Source organism: Elephas maximus, chromosome 6, assembly GCF_024166365.1.
Source record: "Elephas maximus indicus isolate mEleMax1 chromosome 6, mEleMax1 primary haplotype, whole genome shotgun sequence".
In the NCBI taxonomy this organism is placed as follows: domain Eukaryota; kingdom Metazoa; phylum Chordata; class Mammalia; order Proboscidea; family Elephantidae; genus Elephas; species Elephas maximus.
The window spans coordinates 105363796-105390273 of NC_064824.1; the positions used below are offsets into that span (position 1 = coordinate 105363796).

General features: G+C 38.0%; 1 protein-coding gene across 1 annotated transcript in view; it reads left to right on the forward strand.

The window, feature by feature from the left end:
• Window positions 1-26478, forward strand: part of ADAM23 (ADAM metallopeptidase domain 23) — a 167995-nt gene that overhangs the window by 69241 nt on the left and 72276 nt on the right. Inside the window, exons 4-6 of the mRNA XM_049887978.1 lie at window positions 13248-13311; window positions 22440-22522; window positions 23946-24009. Coding sequence (XP_049743935.1) covers window positions 13248-13311; window positions 22440-22522; window positions 23946-24009 — 211 coding nt within the window. The remainder of the gene's footprint in view (window positions 1-13247; window positions 13312-22439; window positions 22523-23945; window positions 24010-26478) is intronic.

Here is a 26478-nt window from a genome sequence, read left to right on the forward strand (position 1 = left end):
GAGTCACATACAGCTAATTGTCAGAATTTCTACCAGAATAGTTTCTCTCTCTTTCTGTGTCAGTCTCTCTGGGGTTTGGTTGCTTCTGAAATCTTATAAAGGTTTTGCTTTTGGTCAGAGTATTAAGAGGCATTTTAATAGTGAATGTGGGTAAGGTTTCTTTCATGGACTTAAAATGTTAATACAATTTAGTAAAAATTGGCTGGCTGGAGGAAAAGCCTGTTTGTATAAATTGTTTTAGAACTGATTTATAAATTTGTTGTTTTGTATTTTTCCATCACCACTGATTTGATTCTGTTACTGGTACATTATATACATTAAGGTAGAATTTAACTGCATATAAATTATTTTAAATTATTTTAAAGACATGTGTAGAGAATCTAGTACAAATAGTTAATGATCTGAGTAGCATTTAAAAGTCAAAAATTCAGTTTTAATATTATGCAAAATATTCAGACTCTAGTTAGACTGGAATAGATTAAGTTACTCAAATCTATTCAGTGTTTTATGTATATCTTTCAAAGTGGTATCAAATGTCATCAGATTTGCTTATCATAAGATACTTATGTAGGGTAAAACCCTCTGCCATCGAGTCGATTCCGACTCATAGCGACCCTATGGGACAGAGTAGAACTGCCCCGTAGAGTTTCCAAGGAGCGCCTGGCATATTCGAACTGCCAACCTTTTGGTTAGCAGCTGTTGCACTTAACCACTACTCCACCAGGGTTTCCTATGTAGAGTAAGTACGTGTTTTTTCCTGTTATATTTGATTTTCAGTATCTATATGATAAAGCATATGACTAAGATTTTTGACTTATTTTTTAGTTAGAATCAAGTAGTGGTTTTATATTTGTGTTGTCTGATTTCCAACAGAGACTACTTATAATAATAATAAAAAATTTTTTTTTATTATAGGTTGATGTAAATGTGGCTTCAGCACATCTTGTTCAGTAGGTCTCAGATTTGTTTTTATTTAAAAGTTTTTTTTTTTTTTGATTAGTTGTTAATGTAATACGTAGAGTCTATCTTTACATTTTGGAAATTGAAGGCTTCTTTTTTGGTTGAGGTATGTAGGGTCGCTATGAGTTGGAATAGACTCGACGGCAATGGGTTTGGTTTGGTTTGGTATATAGAAATGTGTAGAATTCAAAAAAGAATTATAAAGCTGCTCTGTACCATATATAAGGAATGTGAGTGGAACTGTTCTTTCAGCACCATTCTGGAAAACGGGCTGCCTGAAGTCAACCCAGTAGACCGACAGCACGTACCAAATAGATGGGGTGTGTGCTTTAACAACCCCCAATTCCCAGCCTTAGCGCAGGTATATTTTTAGGGTAGGAGGTTATGGTAGTCATACTCATGTTCACTATTTTAGATTTGGAAGTTTCTTTAAAAACCAGACCAGTTGCTGTCAAGTTGATCCCCTTCATGGCAACCCCATGTGTCTCAGCATAGAATTGCACTCCACAGAGTTTTCAATGTTCATGATCTTTCAGAAGGAGTTCCTAGGTGGCACAATGGTTGAGTGCTCAGGTACTAACTGCAAAGTTGGCTGTTTGAACGCATTTAGAAGCAGGTGCCTTGGAAGAAATGACTAGTGATCTGATTCTGAAAGGTCACAGCCATGAAAACCCTACAGAGCGGTTTTACTGTGCAACACATGGGGTCACCATGAGTCCGAATTGACTTGATGGCATCTGATTTTGGTTGGTGATCTTTTGGAAGTAGATTACCAGTTCTTTCTTCTGAGGCACATTTGGATGGGTTCAGACCCTCAAGCTTTTGGTTAGTAGCTAAGCACTTAACCACTTGCATCACCTAGGGACTCCAGAATTTTCCTAATAAAGCCTATTATCCTTACCTTTTTTTGTAAGGGTAAAGACTAGTTCCACAATGTTAGGGACTTGTCCAAAGTCTCAGAGACAATCAGTCCAGAGTCAGGCTGGGATTTGGATCTGCTGATTCCTGTTCACCCATTCATTCATTAATTCACATTAATTCATTCAACTGACAAACAGGTCCTGGGTGCCTGTTTAGTTCTGTCATTCTTCCATGACTAGGGCTAAGACAGTGAGCAAAATGAAAATGGCCCAGTGAGCACGCTAGTAAATTACACTCAGTCTGAAAATCCATGCCAATTTGAAGAGATCCCTCTCCCAAAGAAGCTATAAGCAAATGGTGGTTTTTTCCAATAAATTCTTTAGTTTTTAGAGGCCTGTTATCTTGTTGTTATTTCGAAATGGTACATAATTAGGAAGAATAAAAGCTTTTTGATTAGAGAAATTAGTTGGGCTTTAGGCAAATAATAACTTTTTTCTCCTAACGATTGAAGGCCCAAACTCAAACCCATTCCCATCAAGTAGACTCTGACTCATAATGACCCTATAGGACAGAGTCGAACTGCCCTGCAGGGTTTCTGAAGAGCGGCTGGCAGATTCGAACTCTTGACCTTTTGGGTAACAGCTGAACTTTTTATACCATACAATGTGATCAAAAGGTGGGATGAGTTTGAAGACCTTTTTTCTAAAAAGTAGTTAGAAAACATTGGTACTATTTTCTAAGATAGTAATTTTGCATTTTCAGAAAAAGCCATTAAAAATTTCTCTTCCTCCTCCTCCTCCTCTTTTTTTTTTTTTCTTTTGTGTTGTGTTTCTTATCTGCTTTGTTGGTTTACTATTACTGCAGAAGTATGCTTCTAATTGCTACATTGTGATAATTTCCTAAACATATCTAATATTCAGGAAGGACCATGATCATCATCTCTAAACATCCCTGTGTTATATGTATGAAGAATACCATGATTGCAGAGAGAGCTTTCTGACTAGAAAAAAAAAAAAAAATTTTTTTTTTTTTTTTTTGACTAGTACAGATAAATTTAGGGTGACAGGCTTAAAGAGCCTCTGGAGACTTGTCTTCAGCATGTCTGTTGAGAGCTCACTCTGTAAAGTCCTTGTATCTTCAGTTCTACCAGCCCTGGCTGGGGGCTACGCAGGAGGGATAAAGTGTGAAGCTCCTCCTTGGTTGTTGTTTTTAGTTGCTGTCGAGTCAATTCTGACTTGTGGCAACTCCATGTGTGCAGAATAGAACTACACTCCATAGGGTTTTCAAGGATATGACCTTTCGGAAGCAGATCATCGAGCCTGTCTTCCAAGGTGCCTGTGGGTGGACTTGAACCACCAACCTTTTGTCTAGTAGCCAAGCACTTAACCATTCATACCACTTAAGGGAAGAAAGTACACAATAAGACTATCATGGTTGTTATACAGAAATCTTATTTCTCCTTTAACTATTTACAACAGCATAAAATTGTAAAATATTCACCAGCATTTATGTAACAAATATAAGGGCCAATAATCTGTAATTTTCTAGGAAGAAAGGCCTGATGATCTAGTTCCGAAAAAATCAGCCCATGAAAACCCAATGGGTCACAAGGGTTCTATCCCATTTTGCATGAGGTTGTCAGGAGTTGAGGGCTGGTTTGATGGCAGTTAATGACAAAAACACCGTGTGTAATTTAAAGTGAAACTATTTAAAGAAATGGAAACATTTAAGTAAAAATAGAATAATCTTTAATCTTTAGTAATCATTTCTTTTTCTAACCTTAATCTGCTTTATTATTATTATTTTTCTCTCATTCAGCCTTCAGCCATTAATTGAATGAGTGAAGGAAAGTTAAAGTTACAGGTTTGCATATGTGGAAAAGCCTTTTCTTAATGTCTTTGCTTTTCTCTTGCTGTTCTCTCCTGCTGCTAACATTAATTACTTTGCCGAGGGCCTTAATTGACCCAGTAAAAGAACCTTATTTGTGTTCAGCCCTTCCCAAGCCCTAAGGTCTCTCAGCCTCTCCAGACAGAGATTGCACTACTCACTTTCAGCTTCTGTAAGGGAGGGCCATGTTTGGCTTTCCAAGTTGTGAGTTCCTGGTCCTGGAGGACGCTTTCCTTTGAAGGTTCCAACTCCTTAATTAAGCCTGTGTACTATTTCCCCCCGAACCTACTTTTTCGATACTGTCCCCTCTTACAACTGATGCCCTTGATTTTTTTTTTTTTTACTATCTCCCCCCGAACCTGCTTTTTCAACACTGTCCCCTCTTATAACTGATGCCCTGCCCAAACTGGACTTCTGGCTCTCCCTTGAATATGCCCTCCTGCTTTTTTGTATCTCATGTATTTGCATGCACTGGCCCCTGTCTATATGGTCTTCTCTTTCCTGCTCACATTTACCTTTCGAAATTGTGTCATGGAGCTTGCAGAGACCCTGTTTCTTTATCGAAGAGTTCCTGATCATATTAGTTGAAATTAATTTCCCCTTTGGGGGCTACTTGATTCTTTGTTTACTGTTTATGCTATTAGGGTACCTGCTGTCTTGTTTTATTTTAGCTCTAAGATTATAATCACCTTGAGGATCTGCTCTGTGTTCTGTTTCTCCTTTTGTCCTCACCCACTCCCTCCAGCACGGCAGGTGTTCAGTGAATGTCCACTGCATTGAGCTGAGGGAAGGAGAGGCAGCCGGCTGACTGCTCGCTGCCCTCTGCATGGTTGGTGGTGTTATCGTGTTATTATAAATGTCTGTGGCTGCTCTCCTCTCTGGACCTGAAATTAGTCATTAATTAATTAATTTCTTTCTTAAAGGTGCTATGTTTGTCTTTCTTTTTATTGTGGCTTCTTATTAAAAAAAAATTATATATTCATTGCAAAAACTTTTTTTTTATATATTCATTGCAGAAACTTTAAACATGTTGGTAAGCAGAAAAAGAAAAGAAAAAGTTTCAACAGTCCCGTAAGCAACAACCTACTATTCAATTTTGGTGTGTATCTGTCCAGGCTTTTTCTGTATGTGAATATATACATGTATACCCAACACAGTATATACATACCTTAAAACTTTATCAAACATAGTATTCTTTCATTTGCTTTCTTCATTTAACAAGGTGGACCTCTTCCCACATTTACATCATCTGCAGACAATAGCTGTGTGTGTGTGCACGTGCGTGTGTATATTTGCTCTTGTCCAGTAATTTCCTCAGGAGGCCCTTATAAGTAGAACTTGTGAGTTAAAGTGTGAACACACTTTTAGGCCTTTTGATACATATTGCCAGTTTGTCCCCTAGAAAGGCAAAGTAATTCACTTTCTCAGTAGCGATGTGTGGAGTGCCAGTTCTGCCCCCTGCCAACTCTGGCTGCTGCCATTCATTTTTATTTTCAAAACTGTTGGGTGAAAATGGTCTGTTGTGGTTATTTTAATTTATAATTCTTTTATTACTAGCAATTTCGTGTATTTGTGCATGAGCAATTACTATTGATATTTCTTGTTTTCTTCCATGAATTGCATATTATACATTCTATATTGTGAATTGCCTGCCCACTTTTCTTTTGGGTTGTTTGCCTTATGTTAAGAATAGCAGCCGTTTGTTTTTCACATATTTTGTAAATATTTTTTTCTCAGGCTGTCAAAAAATTTTGTTTATGCTGTTTTTTTAAAACTCATGGAAGTTTAAAAGTCTTTTATAGTCTGATCTACTTTTTTTCTTCCGGGTTTAATACTATGCTTAAAAAGGCCCCTTCTCCCTAGTATTCAACTATATTTTTGTAGTAAATTGTTGATTTCATTTAAAAACATATACAGACAAGCCCTGGGTTACAAACGTCTGACTTGTGTAAACCCATATGTTACGAACCAATCCCCATAAAGCCTATTATATAAAAATTTGAGACACATACAATAGATCATAATAAGAAACGGGCGCTACTTTGTGACACACATCAAAACGTTGTTACCGTATTGCTATATTAAAGATGTTTTTGTTTATCTGGCAGTGTTTTTAAATTTTTTTTTATGCATAGAAAGGTATACTATATACTATAAACTAAGACAAACATTTGACTAACTGACATTACATATGAACCATACTTAAGTGTTCTGACTTATGTACAAATTGGACTTAAAGAGACTTAGGAATGGAGCTTGTTCATAATCCAGGGACTGCCTGTATACCTTTAGTGCACATAGAATTAGTTTGGTGTAAGATGAGATGTAGGGATCTAACTTTCTTTACCTAAATGTTTAGTCACTTCTCCCAAACATATTTATACTTCATTTATTCTCCTCTCTGTTAATTTAAGAATGCCATTATTATCTTATGTTAAGTTTTTGATGCAAACTTGAATCTCTTTTTTGGACTTTTAATTCTACCCATTTGGACTATCAAATCAGGTCAGTGCCTTTTGTCTTTAGTTACTACAGTAGTAGCATAAGTTCCTTTTTGTTATTCCTTTTTTTTAAAAAAACTGCCTAGTCTTAAGCATTTATTCTTTAAGAAAAACTTTAAATCATTTTGTCAAGTTTAAAAAACTTTCTGAGATTTTGTTTGGAATTACACTAAACCTGTAGAATAGACTGAGAGAAATAGACATCTTTGTGATATTGAGTGTTCCCACAGAAAATCAGGGACTGTGATTCTTTCAGTCATGGCTTCTTTTATGTTTCTTCATAGGGATTTGCTGTTTATTTCATATATGCATTTCTTTATATTTATCTAAACCCAAGTCTATTCTAGCTTATTTGTATGTGTGTGTGTACATTCATGTATGTATGTATGTTCAGTCAGTCAATCCCATTGCCACTGAGTTGATTCTGACTCATAGCAACCCTATAGGACAGAGCAGAACTGCCCCATAGGGTTTCCAAGGAGGGGCTGGTGGATTTGAACTGCTGACCTTTTGGGTAAGTGCTTAACCATTGCCCTGACAAGTCTCTATGTGTTAAAAAAAAAAAAAAAAAACCCAGTGCCCTCGAGTCGATTCTGACTCATAGCGACCCTATAGGACGAAGTAGAACTGCCCCATTGAGTTTCCAAGGAGCGCCTGCCTGATTCAAACTGTGTTAGTAGTAATAAAAAGACATCTACACATACACACATATGTAAAATTTGTCATCTTTGTCATTGTTAGTAGAAACTTTTTTCCCTAGATTATTTCTGTGTTGTTTTTGGTGATGCGCATAGGGAAGCATTATATTTTTGCATATTTACCTTGTAACTAGCACCTTATTTAGCTTATTATTTCTGATAATTTTTCCATTGGCTTCTTTTTTTTTTATTCTTTTGACCATTTCACAATATGTGGAAAGAACTGAATACTATATAAACAAATGTGAAGTTTTTTTTTTTTTTTTTTCTGTATAAACCGAAAAATGAAAGAAGTAGAGATTTCCTGTTTTAGGGCATGGCAAGAGCTGGACTTGGAGGAGAGTTGTTCCTTCTGGACAAGGTTATCAGAAAGCAAAGTTGATAATGGATCTATAGCTATTCTCTGCAATATCACTACGTGTGATGCCTGGTTTAATAGTTGTATAAATAAGTATTTGGCATATCAGAAGAGAGCCCAAGTTAGTAATATCCAGTAACGGTGGCACTGGGTGGCGGGGGGAGTATCTTATAATATGGACTTTGTTAGTAGATTTGAAATTTCATCATAAAAGCATTTCATTCATGTGTCACTGTGTTCAAAAAGTATGCCATTTTTGGTTAGATTCAGTTTTCTCTGTGTTTAATATTTTCGTTGTTTTATGGCACGTGGGGGCAAAACTAGATTGTGAGAGTAACCATGAGTCTGTCATAGAACATTTCAAAATTACTGGTATATTTGCAGAGATACTGATATCTCTTTGTGAAAAGAAGGACTGTGTTGGCTTCTTCATATGGTCTGGCTTCAAGTTGTGGAAGAGAAATTAAACATCTTTTGTGTCTCTTTAATTAAAGATGTTTCTATCATTGCCACCTCCTCAGAAGGAAACTCAACTGGCTACTTTTATTGGTAGATCAAGTCAGCTAGGTGGGAGTCCTTAACTTTTACATCACCTGAAGCCCATTCCTTATTTCTCTCCTTCCCCCCCTACCCCCACCCCTTGTCTGTTAGTGCCATGGATTGAATTGTGTTCACCCCAAAATATGTGTCAACTTGGTTAGGCCATGATTCCCAGTATTGTGTGGTGTTCCTCCATTTTGTGATTGTAATTTTATGCTAAGAGGACTAGGGTGGGTTTGTATCACCACTTTTACTCAGGTCACCTCCCTGATCCAGTGTAAGGGGAGTTTCCCTGGGGTGTGGGCTGCACCACCTTTTATCTCTCAAGAGATAAAAGGAAAGGGAAGAAGCAGAGAGTTGGGGACCTCATACCACCAAGAAAGCAGCACCAGAAGCAGAGTGCATCCTTTGGACTTGGGGTCCCTGTGCCTGAGAATCTTCTCAACCGTGGGAAGCTTGAGGACAAGGACCTTCCTCCAGAGCTGACAGAGAAAGAAAGCCTTGAATTTGGACTTTTAGCCTACTTTACCGTAAGAAAATAAATTTCTTTTTGTTAAAGCCATCCACTTGTGGTATTTCTGTTATAGCAGCACTAAATGACTAAGACAGGAAACCTTGGTAGCATAGTGGTTAAGTGCTATGGCTGCTAACCAAAAGGTCGGCAGTTCGAATCCACCAGGCACTCCTTGGAAATTCCATGGGGCAGTTCTACTCTGTTCTATAGGGTCTCTATGAGTTGGAATCGACTTGATGGCAATGGATTTGTGTTTTTTTTTCTTATCTGTTAACTTGCAGCCCTGCCTGTGTTCATTGTTGTCCTCATTAAACTAGGATTTTCTTAACTGTATTATAGCACATAGAGCTATCACCTGTGAGATGCAAGCATGCCCACACATTGAAATTTCTGCTGCAACCTCTCTTCTCATGTGGTTTAATAACTTTCTAAATTCCCGTTGTGATCCTGAAAGAAGCTTCAGTCCCTACATTGTGCTCATGCTAGGAGTGTTCTTGCCTGTAGCTCCATGCCTATGAAATATGCCCACGTTGCCCAGCCTTGCCTAGCATACCATCTACTTCTGACTTAACACAAAGCCTCTATTCAACCTATAGTTACTTTAACCCACTTAACATACCATTTCTATACTTTTAAATCCCAGCCTCTCCATGTCTATCATCATTTAGCACAGCTTAAGTCTTATTGTATTGTTTACACCCAAAGGAGTATAAAGGAATATGTATTTTCTAGCTGAATCAACTTTTGGTACAAAAACTGTTTTAGGTGGAATGGGTCTAATTTTTTCTTAAAACTTTAGAAAAATGACAGTTAAAAAATTATCTTATAAAAGTAAATCAATATAAAGACAGAAGCAGTATCATAAGGTTACAAGCTTATGCTCATATGAATGTATTGAGTTTAAATTCTGTGCCTCTCCTCATTACATGTACAGTATATTATATGTTAAATATTTTACGTGTGTAATGAAAAATAGAGATGCTTCCATTTTAAAGAGGGAGTGGGCTGGGTACTTCATTGCACAATGCTATACTTTAAGCTCCTTGGGGTCAAAGACCTTCACAGCGACTAGCATTGTTGTCATTAAAAGAATACATGTGAGATTTGGTCAAAAGGGGTGGCAAAAGACTTCTTGGGTGAAACCATCAGGGCTCATTTTTTTACTGTAGGGGCAGATGTCACTTCCCCCTTAAAGCTCATTAGCCAAAATCCAATCTTTTGGCCCCAACCTAACTGCTGAGGAAGATGCAAAATGTAGTCTTACAGTGCCAGGAAGGAGAAAATGAAGTGGTATTTTCTGGATACATAGTATTATTTCTGCCACCGCCCACTTCATTGAACTGATTCTTGGCTCATCTGCCATGGGTTAATAGTCTTAACATTCTCCTGCTGAGCATTTCTGAGATGCTTACTCTTGTCCTTCACGTTTTGAGAAAAGTCATATTCAGCCTGACGCCAGAGTTCATGTTCTTTTCACTCCCTTGGTGGTGTACATTCACCATGAAGGTGCAGAGTGAGTGAGTTCAAGAGTGTTTCCTCATTCTGATTTTCCCGATGTCTCTCACCTGCCTGGCTTTGAACCGCCATCCTGCATTTATCCCTTTACTTCCAAAGATTGCCTCCTCTTTTGCCAGGTAACCTATATAAGAAGCATTGTAGCAGCGATGGTGTATAGGTTTCTGTAATTTAAATGATTAGAAAAAGGATGCTTATTTCAGAATTTGGGATGTTCAGAAACTCCCTTATATCAGTTCTCACAGGACTGACTAGGCTGTTCAGAACCAAACACCCAAGTGGCTGATCAACAAAGTAAAATGACAAGTTATGCTTGGGACCACGATTGCCAAATGGATCAGCACTGGCATGTCAGAACATTCTGGTCCCAGCAGGAAATACTACCAGGGAAACTACAGAGAGCAGAGGTGGAGGGAAGGGCTTGCAGAGCATCTTTAAGCAGGGATTGCCAGATAGCTCAGCTTCAGGCATACAGAGACTTAGATTGCCTATTCTTTCTCTGCTGGATGGGACTGGAGACACACACTGTGCACTTAACTATTCAATTATTCCTTGACAGTGTTCTTTTCAGTTACCCAAAGGTCTGTTATTTCAACATTACTTCAAGACTTTTGTAATTAACAAATTACATTTTAATTAACCTTAATTTCACTTTCAGGGAGATGACAAATAATCTTTTAGGGTGAGATGACTAATCTCATACATTTATGCAAATTTTTCTTAGTTCCAATTTCAGACAGTTGCATTCTTGACTTTCTAGCACATGTTATGGGACTGACATGTAGTAGGTGTTGGTAGATATTTGCTCATTCAGCAAATATTGATTGAGGTCCTACTGTGTTCTAGGCATTATGCTAGGATCCAGGGACCCGTGATGAGCTATGGTGAGTGAAAGAAGCAGTGTCAGGGGAGGGATTGTGTGGTCAGGCAGGAAGACAGGATGGATAAATGGGGATACGTGGTATTTATAACAGGTGGAAAATGGAGTGGTGTGGTGAGGGGCAGAAGTCAGAGATATGGTGGTGTGGCTGTCTCAGGGTCTGTCACAAGTTCCCAGAAAAGTAGCTGTTTTTTATTCTTTTTAAGATTCTCAAGTGCCGGAAATACTAGAAATAGGTATGTCCACAGAGGAAGAGACCCTTTCAAAGGGGGAAATAGGATAATTAAAGGGACCTTTATTAGATTTGGTAGTTAATGATAGGATGCTATAATATGCCCTTGAAATTACAAGCAAAAGTAGTGGTCTAAAATAACTCTGTTTTCACTTCTTAGACATGCTCCAATGACTGTGTGGTCGAGAGTTTTGGAAATAATAAATTACCTGTAGAGAGAGGTAATTAGAATGCAGTTAGTGAAACCTCTCTGCCTCTTGGTGTTGGGGAAGCCTTCCTCAGAGGAGCGTTACCATCAACAGCCCTGCTTATGTATGTTCATATTGCCAGAAGCTAACTTGACTAACTAGAAATGAAAGAAATTTCTGTACCTTGCCAGGTATTCCCAAGTATATTGAGTTATGCATTGTCATTACCTTTACTGTTGCTTAGATTTTTACCAGAGAATGAGTAAAAAAGAGTAGACATACCATAATTTAGTTTCAAGAGAAGAATCATTGCTAGCTACACACTTGATTAGCAATTGCAATAGAAAAACACATCTAAGGTACCTGCATCTGCTTTATTTCTGTGTTGTAAAGGTTAGCGGAAGACAACCTTCAGGCATATTTGAGGCTCCCACTGGCTGTCTGTGGGCTGGCTATAAGTCACGTCTTTCCAGCCCTCCTCACTGGGCCATTTTAGAACCGTATCAGATGTAGCTGTCAAAATGACGCTAAATCATTGAGTCTGCTCATACTTCAGTTGAAGAAGTAGTATCAAAATTTACTAACAGGAAATCCTACCATCAGGCAGAATTATAGAAAATCAGAATATCAGAGCAGGAAGGAACCTGAGGAATCTTCTGCTCCAGCCCTTTGTTTTGCAGAAGAGGAAATGAAGGCCTAAAGGGCACTCATCTGGCTCCTAGTAGAACCTTCTATTGTCCTTTGGCTGTTATTAGGATTGAGTGAGTTAATATCTTTATAGCCCTAGAACAATATCTGGTTAGTAGTAAGTGGTCAATAAATGTGAATTATCGGTTGCTATCATTAATTTTTTTTTATTATTAATCCTAGTGGAGCTCAGACTTAATTTTTTTTTATTATTAATCCTAGTGGAGCTCAGACACGAACCCAGATGCCCTAACAGTCCAGTGCTCGTTAACTGGTTGCTGTTGAGTTGATTCCGACTCATGGTGACCCCGTGTGTGTCAGAGTAGAGCTGTGCTCCACAGAGTTTTCAATGGCTGACTTTTAGGAGATAGATCACTAGGTCTTTCTTTGGAGGCTCCTCTGGGTGTAGTTAAACCACCAACATTTTGTAGCAGTTAAGTCCGTTAACCATTTACACCACACAGGGACTCCCTAGTATTTTACATACCGTATGGGGGAGGTGAGTCAAAATAAACAGTGACAACCATACTGCCCATTACTGAGCATTTACTCAGTGTTGAGTTCTGGGCCAAGCATTGCATATGTGTGGTTTCATTTAATCCTCACAGTGTCTTATGAGATTTATACTCTTATCATGTCCACTTGGTACATGTAAAAGCTGAGTTATGTAACTCACCTGTGGTCACACCACTACTAAGGGACTGGACCAGATTTTAAGTCTTGATCTGTTTGACTTCAAAGTCTGTTTTCTTAATGGTTATTCTGTACCAGGAGCTGGCAGATGACAGCTCACTGGCCAAATCTGGCCACACCTCACTTTGTACAGTCTGGAAGCTAAGAATGTTTTACATTTTTAAATGGTTGGAAAAAATCAGATGAAGAATAATATTTCATGACACATAAAATTATATGAAATTCACATTCCAGTGTCCATAAATAAAGTTTTATCAGAATACAACCATGCTCATTTGTTTTCGTACAGCTTTAGTGCTACAATGGCAGAGTTGAGTTACTGGAACAGAGACTATGTGGCCTGCAAAACCTAAAATATTTGCCATCTGGCTTTTTACAGAAAAAAATTGCCAATGCCCGTTCTATAGTATTCTTCAGTGATTATGTTCTATGAGATTCCAGTTATTTAGAGGATAGCTGTGGAATTTTTATAGGGCCGGTTTTCTCCTGTTACTTGTTTTTTAGTTGGTTCCGTATTAATTAACATATCAAACAAATGACGAATAGTGTGTATAAAAGACGTTCACCCTTAAATTATCAAGATTGTGTCTTTTTAAGACCGAGGAATGATTTGTTACTAGATAGTGTCTGAAACTCTTGATGATAAACTGTTTACAGCCTACTGCGGACTGTAGCTATTTGTGTTTTACCTGCCCCTTGGTACAGAAATCACTCTATTTTCTTTCCTTTGTAGTGGTTTGCTGTCTTCTGATTATGTGGAGATTCACTATGAAAATGGAAAACCGCAGCTCTCTAAGGTATGGTTAATACTGTATGGAAATTCTGTAGGATAAGTATACTTAATCAGAACTGTTAAGTGTACTACATTATTTTGATGTCTGTCTCAAGAAAGTCACTGGTCCTTGTATACAGGGGTACTATTTTAATGACAAGAAATTTATTAGGATTTACAAATGTTTGAAATAACATACAAAATCTGTATATTCAGGCCAATAAAGAAATGTTTATTGTTTTGGTTATATATACGTAAGTGAACAGTATCAAGACCTATAAAGTTACGTATCAGGTTGCAGCTTAAAGTAGTAGATAAGGCAGAACCAGGCTCAGGTACACAGAATCTGAATTATAACACTGAAGGGGCTGTTAGAACGATTTTTAGTCCAACTGATGTACCCAAGTAGACCAAAGGGAAGAGGACAGGTGGGGAGGAAGATTTAGGGAGTGATCCCTCTCTTGGTTTTCACAATAACCCTATGGATATTATTATTCTTGTTCTACAAATGAAGACATTCAGGCAGAGAGAGGGCAAAAAAAACTGATCATGCCACCAAGCATAATATGAAGGTAATTGGGCTGATCTCCTTCAGTTGGAGATTAACTTTTGTTCTCTTCAGGGAGGAGGAACAGAAGGAAGTGGGTTTAGATTAAAGCAAGAGAGAGGTTATTTGTAGGTAAGGAACACAGTGATTTCCACCAGTCAGAGGGGAAATCCCTGGCATGGCTACAGAGAGAGACTGTGATGTTTAGGAAGTCAAAAGTGCCACTGAGCCTCAGCAGTATCCCTGGATAACATGCGCATGGGAGAGGATACAGAGGGAAACAAAGTAGTGAGACGTTATTTGATTTGTTTCTAGATTGCTAACTAGTGTCACATAAAAGTGGCACCTTTCATGTGTGGCTTTGCTGAGTTGTGTGGCATAGAGAACCGAGATATTTAGTCTGATACCCTCCATGGCATTTCTGAGGATTCATTAACTGTCCAGTTAACAGTGGGCACCTTTGTAATTTGATGTGTGTTCCGGCCTTTGAATTTTGTAGCACGGATTAAAAAACCTCCATATATTCCTCTTACTCTTCTACCAGCTCTTGCCTTAGACTGCATCTTGGGGTGTGTTGAATCTCCCTAAAAGCTAATGCTGTGGAAAGTGAGCAGAAATGCTAAATCAGGCGCGGCAACGGGGCTCCCTGGCATTTGCACAAACCACAGCTCCTGTCAGCTGTACCAGCACCGGGAGCACTGCGGATGCTGAATCATGAGTCTGGACTGAAGCAGATTGCATGAGAACTTTTAGACTCAGCAGAGGAGCCACCTTTGAAGGCTGCAGTAACCTGATCTAAACTTCTCACTAAAAAGTCCTTTTTTTTTTTTTTAGAAGCAGAATAGCTAATTGGCCTCCAGAGGTCATTTGAGGTCCCTAAAGGGAGGCTTTGTCATTAGTAAGACATTCCAAATCTTGTATCAGTTGTAACTAAATTTTAAGTAAGGGTATTTCAACTCTGGCAAAAGAAGCCACCTGCAACTGTATTCTTTGCAATTGGTTTTTGTGTTCATTGCTTTTCTGTCATATAGGATCCTTCTCCAAACAGCTCAGATGCCCAAACTTACTAGCATCCTGTATAGTGAAAGAATAGTAACAATCTGTTTTTTGTGTGTCAACATTTATATATATAAATATACTGTGAAAAATAATCCTATCTTGTAACAGGATTTTTTAATCTAGCAATATTATAATCATTTTAGCATGCCTTTAAATAATCTTCTAAATCTTTATTTTTAAAAATTGCGTGATATTCTTTCCAATTCATTTGCCGTAATTTGCTTAAAAATCCCACGTAATAGACATTTGGAAACCCTGGTGGCGTAGTGGTTAAGTGCTACAGCTGCTAACCAAAGGGTCGGCAGTTCGAATCTACCAGGCGCTCCTTGGAAACTCTAAGGGACGGTTCTACTCTGTCCTATAGGGTCTCTATGAGTTGGAATCGACTCGACGGCATGGGGTTTGGTTTTTTTATTTTTTGGTAATAGACATTTATTTATTCATTAAATAAATATTTATTGAGCATCTGCGTGACCTAATCACAGTTCTAGGTGCAGAGGATATGTCGGTGGATCAAACAGATAACAATCCCTGCCCTGTGGCTCTACGTTCTAGTCTTACCTTTCTTCTTTTCTTTATCACGATACCAAGTCACTTTCCTAGAATGTTCTTTGTACTTTCCTTCTCCAGTCACCTTCATGGCTCAGCTCAAGCTCACTTCCTCCATGAAGGCCTCTTAGCAGCAGGAAGCAGGGATGGAGTGGGCCTTTGTGAGCATGGCTCCTGGCAGGGAGGTGGGATTGGTACAGAGCAGAGGCGATTTGAAAAGTCAATGTCCGGAAGACCCTGCCCAGTATTTGAGTCAGGGGAGGGAGGCGGGGATTGCAGCAACAAAGCAGAGTCTTGCTAAGATGTCTGTATTGGAGCAGGGGGTCTTTTCAGCCACAATGTCTGCCTGTCTTCCCCTCTCTAATTTTTTCCTTTCCTCTGTTTTTTCTACTTCTTTTCCTTCTTTCTCTTCCCTCTTCCTTTATTAATATTTTATTAATTTTCCCAGTCTATTTTTCTCCATCTATTTTTCCTCTCTTCTGTTTCTGCCTCTCAGCTTGCCATAATTGGATTTAAAAATTCATGTTTGTGTGCCTTTTTTGAATCAAAAAGTTAGATTAAGTTGGTATTTCGCCCTCTTTTTGTAAATCAGAATGGCTTTTTTACTTGTATGTACACCAGAATTTTTCTCTATGCTTTGAGTTAATAGTTTTTTGTTTTTTTTTTTCAAAGTTGTTCACCACTGGGTAAGTAATAAACAATGTAAGTAATAACCCAACCCAAAAACCCAGTGCCGTCAAGTCGATTCCAACTCATAGCGACCCTAGAATAATAACAGGGAAAACAAAACTAATCACACTAAATCCACTTATTCTAGATGCAAGATTTTCAGTTTCATGTTGAAATTATTATTATCACTGAAGTTAATCACTCAAAATATTGACCTTTCTGTCAATACTCTAAATATATTACAGAATATGAAAGAAGCATGGGATTAAAAAATGCCCCATGAAATCGAGAGAGCAGAATCACTGGCTCCTTACAAAGCCATTTTAGGGTTGAATAGTATTGAGATGAACCATAAAAAATTCAGACAGCATTGGAACAGCCCAGCTCTCCTAGTACTTTATTAGATAAACCAGTGCAAGAACATTTTTTCCCTCTTGAATTTAATGAAGATAAATAATTTAACTGATGTTAGGTTGTCAGGTTCCCTGATTCTCAAAGATACTTCCTTCATTTCTTTATTCTGTAGTATTTGCATTCAGACATGTATGTCCACTTATAAGTATCTTTTCTATTTCTGTCTTGCTACCAGCCCACTGATTTTTTTAAAAAATAATTTGACATACCCTGTTGATAAGTTTGTTTATTTAAAATATGCATATAGAATAACCATTTGAATATAGTGTCCTATTTTTTTATTATATTCAGAGCCTGGAATACGGTAATATACATATTTGTGAACTTAGGCCTATGTAGTTTATTTTTAAATGTTTATCCATAGCTTCAGGAATTGATTGAAAATATCAGTGCTTGGTCACCATGAATGTCCAGGTTTATGGAGCTAGTAAGAGCTGGCTAACTGAACTTTACAGAAACAGATGAGATAATTAAACAGCTGCAAAGGTGGGGCAATTTTAAAATAAATTAAATAATAAGTTCTATATCCATCAAAGTTTGTAGAATTAAACAGTCTCTGTCATTAGATCAGTAATACTAGGGAACCAAATCTTTCCCCCTCAGATTATCACCCACCAGAGTGTCAAAGTTGTTATCCCTAACTATTTCTCATTAGGAAGTGTTTTAAAAGATACACACGGTGTCAGTGTTTCCTGGTGGTTTCCAATGAGATTCTGAGCTTGGTATTCTGTGAAGTAAAGTTGCTGTTTGAGCATGTTCCGGCTTGTGGGTTGTTCAGCTTTATGGAAATGGTGGCCTGAGAAAGTTGGGGAGCATACTTACTAGGATTTTTAAGTTCCTTTTGACTAACCAATAACTTTTACCTATTAAGACATCCAGTTTTTGTTGAATTTAATTAACTGGCAGTTTTGAATCTGAAAATGCTGTTGTCCACAGGGATGCCCACAGATTTGGGTCATGTGTCAAATTAGCCCCTTTTGGTTCTCCTTCCTGCTACTTGCCTTATCACAGGCTTGTGACTCTCTCATAGGTAGTAACTACAGACACTCTGGACAGCCCTCTTTAGCTGTCTGAGGCCTCGTTGACTGGAGAGTGAGAGACTGGCTAGATAGCCTTAAGGTGTAGGATTTAGTTTGGCTTTTGATGTTGTTGGTAGAGCCTTTTAGCGCCTGGTGCCTGTCTCCCTACCTGTACATGGAGGTAGTAGTTAAGCTCAAGGATCTGCATATTCAGAACGGCTGGATCCTTGGGTGTGGTTACTCCTTGTCATGGCTGACGAAGCCCTCTGCCAGCGAAAGTGCGTCTGGTTGCCTCCTCTCTGCACTGGCCCGCTGTTGTTATTTCTGTACCCCGAAAGGGATTTTCTCTTCTCCCGGGGGTTATTTTATATGAAATAACTCAAGATGTTACTTTGTAGTGGTATTTACAAAGTGCTGCATATGTCTGAAGAATTATCAAATAGTATTTTTCTGGTAATAGTCTTGAAGACTTGATATGAATTCAATAATAAGAAATGTTGAAATTTCTCTAATATTAAGTTTCATCGTGCTGAGTTGCTTACAGTACTTAATGTAACTGCACAATTTATGTATTAAAGCTTCCTTATGATAATAAACATCAAAGATACTATGTTACCTCATCTCATTTAAGGTCCAGAAAATCTGGTGATTCACATTCAGATGTACAAGTAACCCAAACAGTTCCCTTCAGATAACCTTCTGCCTTAATTCAAACCTGAGAGAGTATCTTAATTTTCTGCGGCTAGCATAACAAAATAGCACAAAGTGGGTGACCGTAAAGAACAAAAATTTATTCTCTCATAGTTTTGGAGGCTAGAAGTCCAAAGTCAGGGTGTCAGCAGGACCGTGCTCTCCCTCAGTCTGCTCTGGGGGAAGATCCTTCCTTGTCTCTTCCTGCTTCTTGTAGCCCTGGGTGTTCCTTGGCGTTCCTTACCTTGTAGATGAATCTTCACATGGTGTCTTTGTCCTGTGTGTGGATCCCATCTCCATGTCTGCTCTCCCCTTTTATAAGACTCCACTATATTTGTGGCTGGGATTAGGATGCACCCTACTCTGGTATGACCTTGTTAACTGATAAAACAAAAAGCCTATTCCCAAATAAGGTCATATTCACAAATACAGGGGTTAGTACTTAACGTAACTTTTTGGGGAACACAATTCAGTCCATAATAGAGAGTGTCATCCTTCAGTTTTTAAAGCAAGTGAAATAAATTTAGACGTAAGAAAGGACTTGGAAATATTTTAAGAAAGGGCTTGGAAGAGTTTTTTGCAAAATCTGGAAAATATTTTACAGGTTTTCTTGGAAAGGTCAAGTAAATATGACAGTGTTTGCTATCCACTTAACTTCTAACAATCCCTTCACCTAAGACAGCTTTTTGCTGTGATACAAAGTGCTAAATAACCAGCTTGATTGAATTTACAGCTACATATGCTTGTTTTTAGAATCATGTGAAGAGTCTGAAATGTTGACCTCAAATTGCTGAGACGTGTGATACCATTTGATCTTGTAAACTCCACCAGTGAATATGCACATAGAACTTGACATATTATGTACAGTTTTTATATATGAGGTTGCTTTTTGAGGACAGTAAAGCAACCTGTCATCGACTGAATTGTGTCCCCCCAAAAATATGTGTATCAACTTGGTTAGGGCATGATTCCCAGTATTGTGTGGTTGGCCTCCATTTTGTGATTGTAATTTTATGTCGAGAGGATTAGGGTGGGATTGTAATACCACCCTTACTCAGGTCACCTCCCTGATCCAAGGTAAAGGGAGTTTCCCTGGGGCGTGGCCTGCACCACCTTTTATCTCTCAAGAGATGAAAGGGAAGCAAGCAGAAAGTTGGGGACCTTTTACCACCAAGAAAGCAGCACCAGAAGCAGAGTGCATCCTTTGGACACAGGGTTCCTGTGCCTGAGAAGCTCCTCAACCAGGGGAAGGCTGAGGACAAGGACCTTCTTCCAGAGCTGACAGAGAGAGAAACCCTTCCCCTGGAGCTGACGCCCTGTATTTGGACTTGTAACCTACTAGACGATGAGAAAATAAGTTTCTCTTTGTTAAAGCCATCCACTTGTGGTATTTCTGTTATGGCAGCACTAGATGACTAAGACACAACCTTTTACAAAATATTAATGAGGTTATCATGCCAAATTTAGACAACTAATATTGAGAATATGTCGTAGTTACTAAGAGGAAACAAATAAACTGAATTGATTGTGGGGGGTGGCCATTTAGTGTTAAGTAAACACCCGTCAGGCATCAGTCTATTGTTATACAGTATAATAAGTAGTATTCAAAATTATTGAAAATTGATGAAAGTCAAAGTATGTTCAGGATCTTCTATTTAGGAAGGCAAATAGGAAGTGTCTGGTTAAACAATGTGGATTTAATGCATGTGTTTATCTCTATTCCCTCCCAATAACCCACTTAAATAACTATTAAGGAATAAAAACAGATGTAAGCCCACAAGGATGAAGAGAGACAACTGATGAAAGATAAAATTTTAGAAAGCAGGTGGATGAGGGTAGCTGTCTTAGGCTTGAGTGTTTCCTGCTCTGCTAAATTCCATGGAGGAATTCAAGAAGAAACAAGCCAATTCATGTCACTTAACTTGGAAATCCTGGGAATTGAAGTTACCTGAAAGCAGAAAGATTGGCTGAAAGCCTTTAAGGAGAGTAGTTAAACCCCTGATCTACTCCCTATCTCATAGAGCCAGGTGCCCATCCCTTCCCTAGTCTGGTAAAAGAACTCGGTTTATGGAGAAAAATAGAAAAGAGGGAATTATCAGGGAAACAGTAGAAGGTAGCTTCCCAGAACTGATGTACATGAGACTTTTTTTTTTTATTTGATTAACAAGTGCCACAGACTACCCAGCTCAATGAGTGACAAAAACTCCTGCCAGAGCACATCATGGAACTTCATGAAAATGGGGACAATAGAATTTTCTAAGTCTTTTAGAAAGGAAATAACAATAACAAGTGGAATGTATAAAAAATATCTAATGTTAGAATAACATCATATCTTTCAACAGCAGTATTAGAGGCTAGAAGGTTGTGCACAATGCCTTTAAAATGCTGAAAGTAAACAATTTCCAATCTAGAATTCTCTTCCCAACCAAATTATCCATCTAGTATGTGGATTGAAAAAAGATATTTTCATACATCCATGTTCTCACCAAATTTACCTGCTATGAGCACTATTTCAAGAAAGTATCAGAGGACATACGCCTCAAAAAAGGGGAGGAGGAAACCATGAATGGCGAAGACATGGAATCTAGGATCCAATATAGAAAGAAGGCAAAGGAAGTTCCAAGTATGATGTTAGAGAGACGTCCTGGGTGGCAGCTGTGCATCAAATCTAGAAAGCAGCAAGACTGTACTGAAGCAGGAGGTTGGAGAGAAACAAGAGGGGTGGCTCCAGGAACAAAGTGGATATGATAAATAACCTGATATGTCTGAACATAGAGGAGTTTTAGAGGAGTCTCAGGTAATAGGCAGATAAAAATGGGAGCAATAGAATAAGGGACAAGCCATGGTGTTTTCAGTCACCTCATATGCATGTAAAGGCTGGACAATGAATAATAATGAAGACTGAAGAAGAATTGACGTTTTTTTGAACTGTGGTGTTGATAAAGAGTATTGAGTATACCATGGACTGCCAAAAGAATGGACAAATCTGTCTTGGAAAAAGTACAGCCAGAATGCTCCTTAGAAGTGAGGATGGTGAGACTTTGTCTCACGTGCTTTGGACATGTTGTTAGGAGAGATCAGCCCCTAGAGAAGGACATCATGCTTGGTAAAGTGGAAAAAAAACCCAGTAATGTAGTGGGTCAGTGAAAAAGAGGAAGACCCTTAATGAGGTTTATTGACACAGTGTCTGCAACAATGGGCTATAACAACAATTGCGAGGGTGGTGCAGGACTGAGCAGTGTTCTGTTCTGTTGTACATAGGGTCGCTATGAGTCAGAATCGACTCAACGGCACCTAACAACAACAGGTAATAGAAAATATGTAAGTCCTAAATACATGGAAAAAGAAGCAAAAAAAAGAAATGAAGCAAAAATTTTCAAAACAAAAATGAAGCAGAAGATAAAATGTAATTATATTAGCACAGTTGTGAACAATATTTGCGTAGTCGTAATAGAAACACTAAATACTGATTTAACCAAAAAATGTTGATATGTATTAGAATGTATTTGAGGCCAGAGGGGTTTTCAAGATTGTATATTAGGGAGATAATTTCTAAAGTGGAATAAATCAAAACATAGCAGTATAAATATTTCATCCTGAAATATAAAGGTAAACACCAGAAGAAAGAGTTAAAAGAATTAAAAATGGGTGTCTCAGAGGTGGGGAGGGGGAGGGAAAGGAAATTGATGTGTTTTTTAAAAATAGACCTTATGGTACTATTTGACTTTCAAATCTGTGTTCATATACTATTTCTAAAGAAAAAAATTTAAAAAACTAACTTAAAAAGGCAGGAAAGCAAATAGTAAAGTTTTATATAATTTTTCATCAAAAATGATTATAAACAACAACGTTGGGGGTCTCTTCTCAGTAAAAGATATTACTCCACAACAATATCTGGTAAGTATCTACTTCCTTACATGCTTAAAAAACGGATACACGTTTTACCAGTTACACCACTGTCTTATTTCATTTAAAACCTCTTCTCCTTTATTAAATTGAATACACACCTGCTCATTATAGAAAAGGTGAGTGATTGCGCTGTCCTTTTTGAGACTTCATCAGCCAGTAGGAGCTCCTGGAACCGTTCATCCACAGCACATTCCCATCCTTGCATCCTTGCATTTCTTTTTGCTTTATAGAAACATCCCAGAGTGAATCGTGTTGCATAAAGCATAATTAACCAATTAAACCACTTCTTTTTTGTAGGGTGGAGAGCACTGTTACTACCATGGAAACATCAGAGGCATCAAGAACTCCAGGGCAGCTCTGTCAACCTGCAACGGACTTCAGTACGTGGAATCTCCTTAGGTCCCCATGCCCTCCATGCTTGCTTTCATCCAGTCACCCTTTCCATTTTTTCTGTCACAGATATTTATTGAGTGACTGTCCTGTGCCGGTCCCATATTAAGGACTGGGCATGCAGTGATGAAGTGTTGTTAGGTGTTACCAAGTCAGTTCTGACTCACAGCAACCCTGTGTACAACAGAACAAGGCACTGCCAGTCCTATGCCATCTTCACAATTGTTTGAGCCCGTTGTTGGCAGCCACTGTGTCAATCCACCTTGTCAAGGGTGAAGAGGGAGGGCAAAGTCCCTGTCCTCGTAACACTTGAAGTTTGCAGGCGATTCAGAGATTGCACAAATAGTTGTTGTTGTTCTTAGATGCCATCAAGTCAATTTGAACTCATAGTGACTCCATGTAACAGAGCAGAACTACCCCACTGGGTTTTTGAGGCTATAATTTTTATGAGATCAGATTGTCAAGTCTTTTTCCTGCAGAGCTGCTGGGTAGGTTCAAATTGCCAACCTCTTAGTCAGCACCTGAGTGCTTAACCATTGTGTCACAGGGCTTCTTAAAAAAATGATTACATGGATTAATATTTAATTATCATTTCGGTAGGTGCCATGAAGAGGACAGGAGCTTCTGGGGTGGCCGAACCTAGTCTAGGAAGGTTTCCCGGCAGTATATTCCTGAGGATATACCGCTCAGATTAGACCTGAGGATAAGCAGGAGTTAGCTAGGCAAGGGAGAGGGTTGAGACACTAAGAAGCTCATGTATCTGCTCTGAGGCAGGATCTGAAAAGGCCGTCTCTAGGCACCTTTTAGTATGGAGCATAATAGCACTTCATGTAAAGATCTTCTTTTGACCATGTAATGGAAAAGGATCTTGAAAGTCTTCTCATCTTTTATTAAAAATTCTAAATCTGTCAAAATTCAGTGTGATTCGTACCGTATTACTTGATGGAAATCCACAACATACTTCTGTTTGCCTCTTCAGAACCTAATGGTTTTAGATTATTCTCATGTATGTACAACCTTTCTGTGTTCTTGTAGCTAATATTTGGTTTGCATAACAAATTTGTGCTAGTTGCACATAGTGTTGAAACAGTAACCTGAGGTACTGAAACTGCATGTATAGTACTATTCCAGATCAATCTTCTAACCTGTCCATTTAATTAAAAAAAATTATGTCAGGTATGTCTGCTCTTGGTTTTCACTTTTTCATTTTTGTAGCATGAATGCTGTCTAGTAGGGTGTGGGGACCACAGTGGGGTTCTCTACATATAGATATGTGGATTGATTTGGGCAGTATAAAGGTTTTTGTTCAGACACTTTATTTTCAAAGACACAATAGTGAAGCTAGCTTGCTGACTATTTCTTGTCGTTTTCTGTACTTGCTAATTCTCCCTGGTGTGGTTTCTTGTATTATAGTGGCATGTTTGAAGATAATACCTTTATGTATATGATAGAACCGCTGGAGCTGCTTCATGATGAAGTAAGTCTGACTATGATATCAATATTCTTATAGTGCTGTACTCTGTCAGCATCTTTGCCTTTGAGTAGTAAAGAGAAAATAATGTAGATTTCAAAGTGTGTTGTATGTATTGCCTTATTTCAAACTTAGAATGACACCGTAAGTTTGGAAGCTTAAATTACTCATCCCATGCCACACACAAGTAAGGGGTGATAAAAGGCATCAAACCTAGGTTTTCTGAAGCTAAGGCTGGTGTTCTTTCTACTCTATGGAGTAAAACGGCATCTTGTTTTGTGCAGACTAAATTCTCCTTAAAAAAAAAAAAACCAGTTGCCATGGAGTCCATTCCAACACATGGTGACCAACTAGCTTTTATTCTTATTGTCTTCATTAGATAACTTTTGTGAGCCTTAGAATCTCCAGTGGAGAAACTTGTAGGTTGAACTGTGATTGTATGGTATATTTAGGTTTCTTTAGAGATACGGAGGAAAATAATGTTTTAAGTCCTGCACTGGCAAGCTGCCTATATGAGAAATTGTATACCAAATTTAAATGTTGATGTATGTTCATCAGATATTGTATTGAGGGCTTCCTACATGGCGGGTATTTTTCAAGGTGCTAGGGAGACTGTGGTAAACAAAACAGATATAGAGCCTGAATCTCACAGAGCTTCAAGTCTACAGGGGCAGATAGCAATAAAGAAGAAGGGTAAGTAAATATGTATGGTAGGTTAAATAGTGATACATACTAAAGAGAAAAAGTAAAGCCAAGAGGCTGGAGAGGAGAGTTAAGCTTTTATATTGACTGTTCAAGAAAGGCCACAATGAGAATTTCTGAATAAAGACTTTAAGGAACTTAGGGAGCTGTAAGAACATTCTAGGGGAAGACCTGATGCAGAGGCCCTGAGGGTTAGTGTGCCTTGTGTGTTCTAGGAACTCTGAGAAGCCTGATGAGGTTGGAGAGGAATGAACAAAGGGGAGAATTTTAGGAGATGAAGGCAGAGAAATAACAGGAGGAGAGTTGGATTAGTGACAAGAGCTGCTAATGTAAAACGAGTATCTTGAGAGCGATGGAGTCAGAATGTTACCATTTAAATGAGGAGCAGAAAACTTTTTTTTTTATCTTTAAAGATTTCAAATTTGGATAAAAGGCATCTTGAGACAGGTAATGATAGTCCTCTAGGCCACTGCCAGTAACAGTTGAGCCGAGAAATATTTGTTGTCTTGGTTGTGACGACGAGCGTAGGGTAAATTCCGAATTTGAGGCAGAAAAGACATTAAATTTCAAATGGCTAGTGCTTGAATAAATCTCAATTGTTGTTCAGCTAATAACTATTTAAAAAACAAACAAAAAAACAGATAATGAAAAACCCTCCATCTGGAACCTTTTGCTGAAGTAAAATGTTACTTCCCCCTATGCCAGGGGTAGCTAGATAACCTGTGCACAACAAACTTCCTTGACTCATTCAGCAAAAATTCTGATTTTGATTTCTGCCTTTGATTAATGGCCCTGTTTTCCTTAAAAAAAAGAAAACAAAAAACAAAACCCCCAAAACACAACTCTCTCAGCCTCAGTGTTTTTTAAATGTGAAAAATGAGATGATAAATTTTCCATGCATATCTCATAGGGCAGTTTTGTAGATTTGTTGAACAAATAAATGGATGAGATAGTATCTAATAAACTGTCAAAGAAATAAAGATATAAACTGCTATCGCCATAATGTTTAAGGCATTGGTTTCCCATTATTAGACCTCTATTCATATTGTTCAGGGGCTGATTTTTACTTGTTTAATGTCTTCTCTTTTTTGCTTTCCTTCTTATTGCCTGCCTTTCGTTGATGTAGCTGTTTGTTCTCATCCTCACCATGGGTGGAGGAAAAGAAACAGCACATGAAGCTAAATCACTCATATTAAAAATGGTGTTACTGATATAACATCTATACGTTAAGCTCTTTGTTTCTACTCTGTTTACTGAATAGTTAAAATCTCATTAATCTCGATATCTTTTTACCTCTTTTCAGAATTAAGAGCTTACTGTAATTTTAAATTTTGATTTTAAGTCTGGATACTTAATTGTAATATGCCTTAAAATAAGTCAAGTAATATGGATGGAATATTTCTAATGAAAATTCATATTATCTCTGAAGTGATAAATGAATGGCAAACTTGTAATTATTGTAAGTTTTTATGTAATATATTAAGAGGGCTCTTTTTAATAAGTAATTTTATAATTTTAAAACAAATCCTTGACAGGAAATTTGGAAAAGCAAAATAACCAAATAACTAAGTAATAATTATCCGGCATCCCATCCCTCAGAGATAATTTCTTTTCACCTTTCGGTGTGTATTCTTTGAATTTTTCGATGATATCTTTCCATTAAAAAATTAATTGGATCATTATTTTGTAATATAATCTTAATTCAACAATGTATCTCTCTGAACCTCAATATATTTGTAAAATGGTGATAAAATATACACTATATGGTGTTCT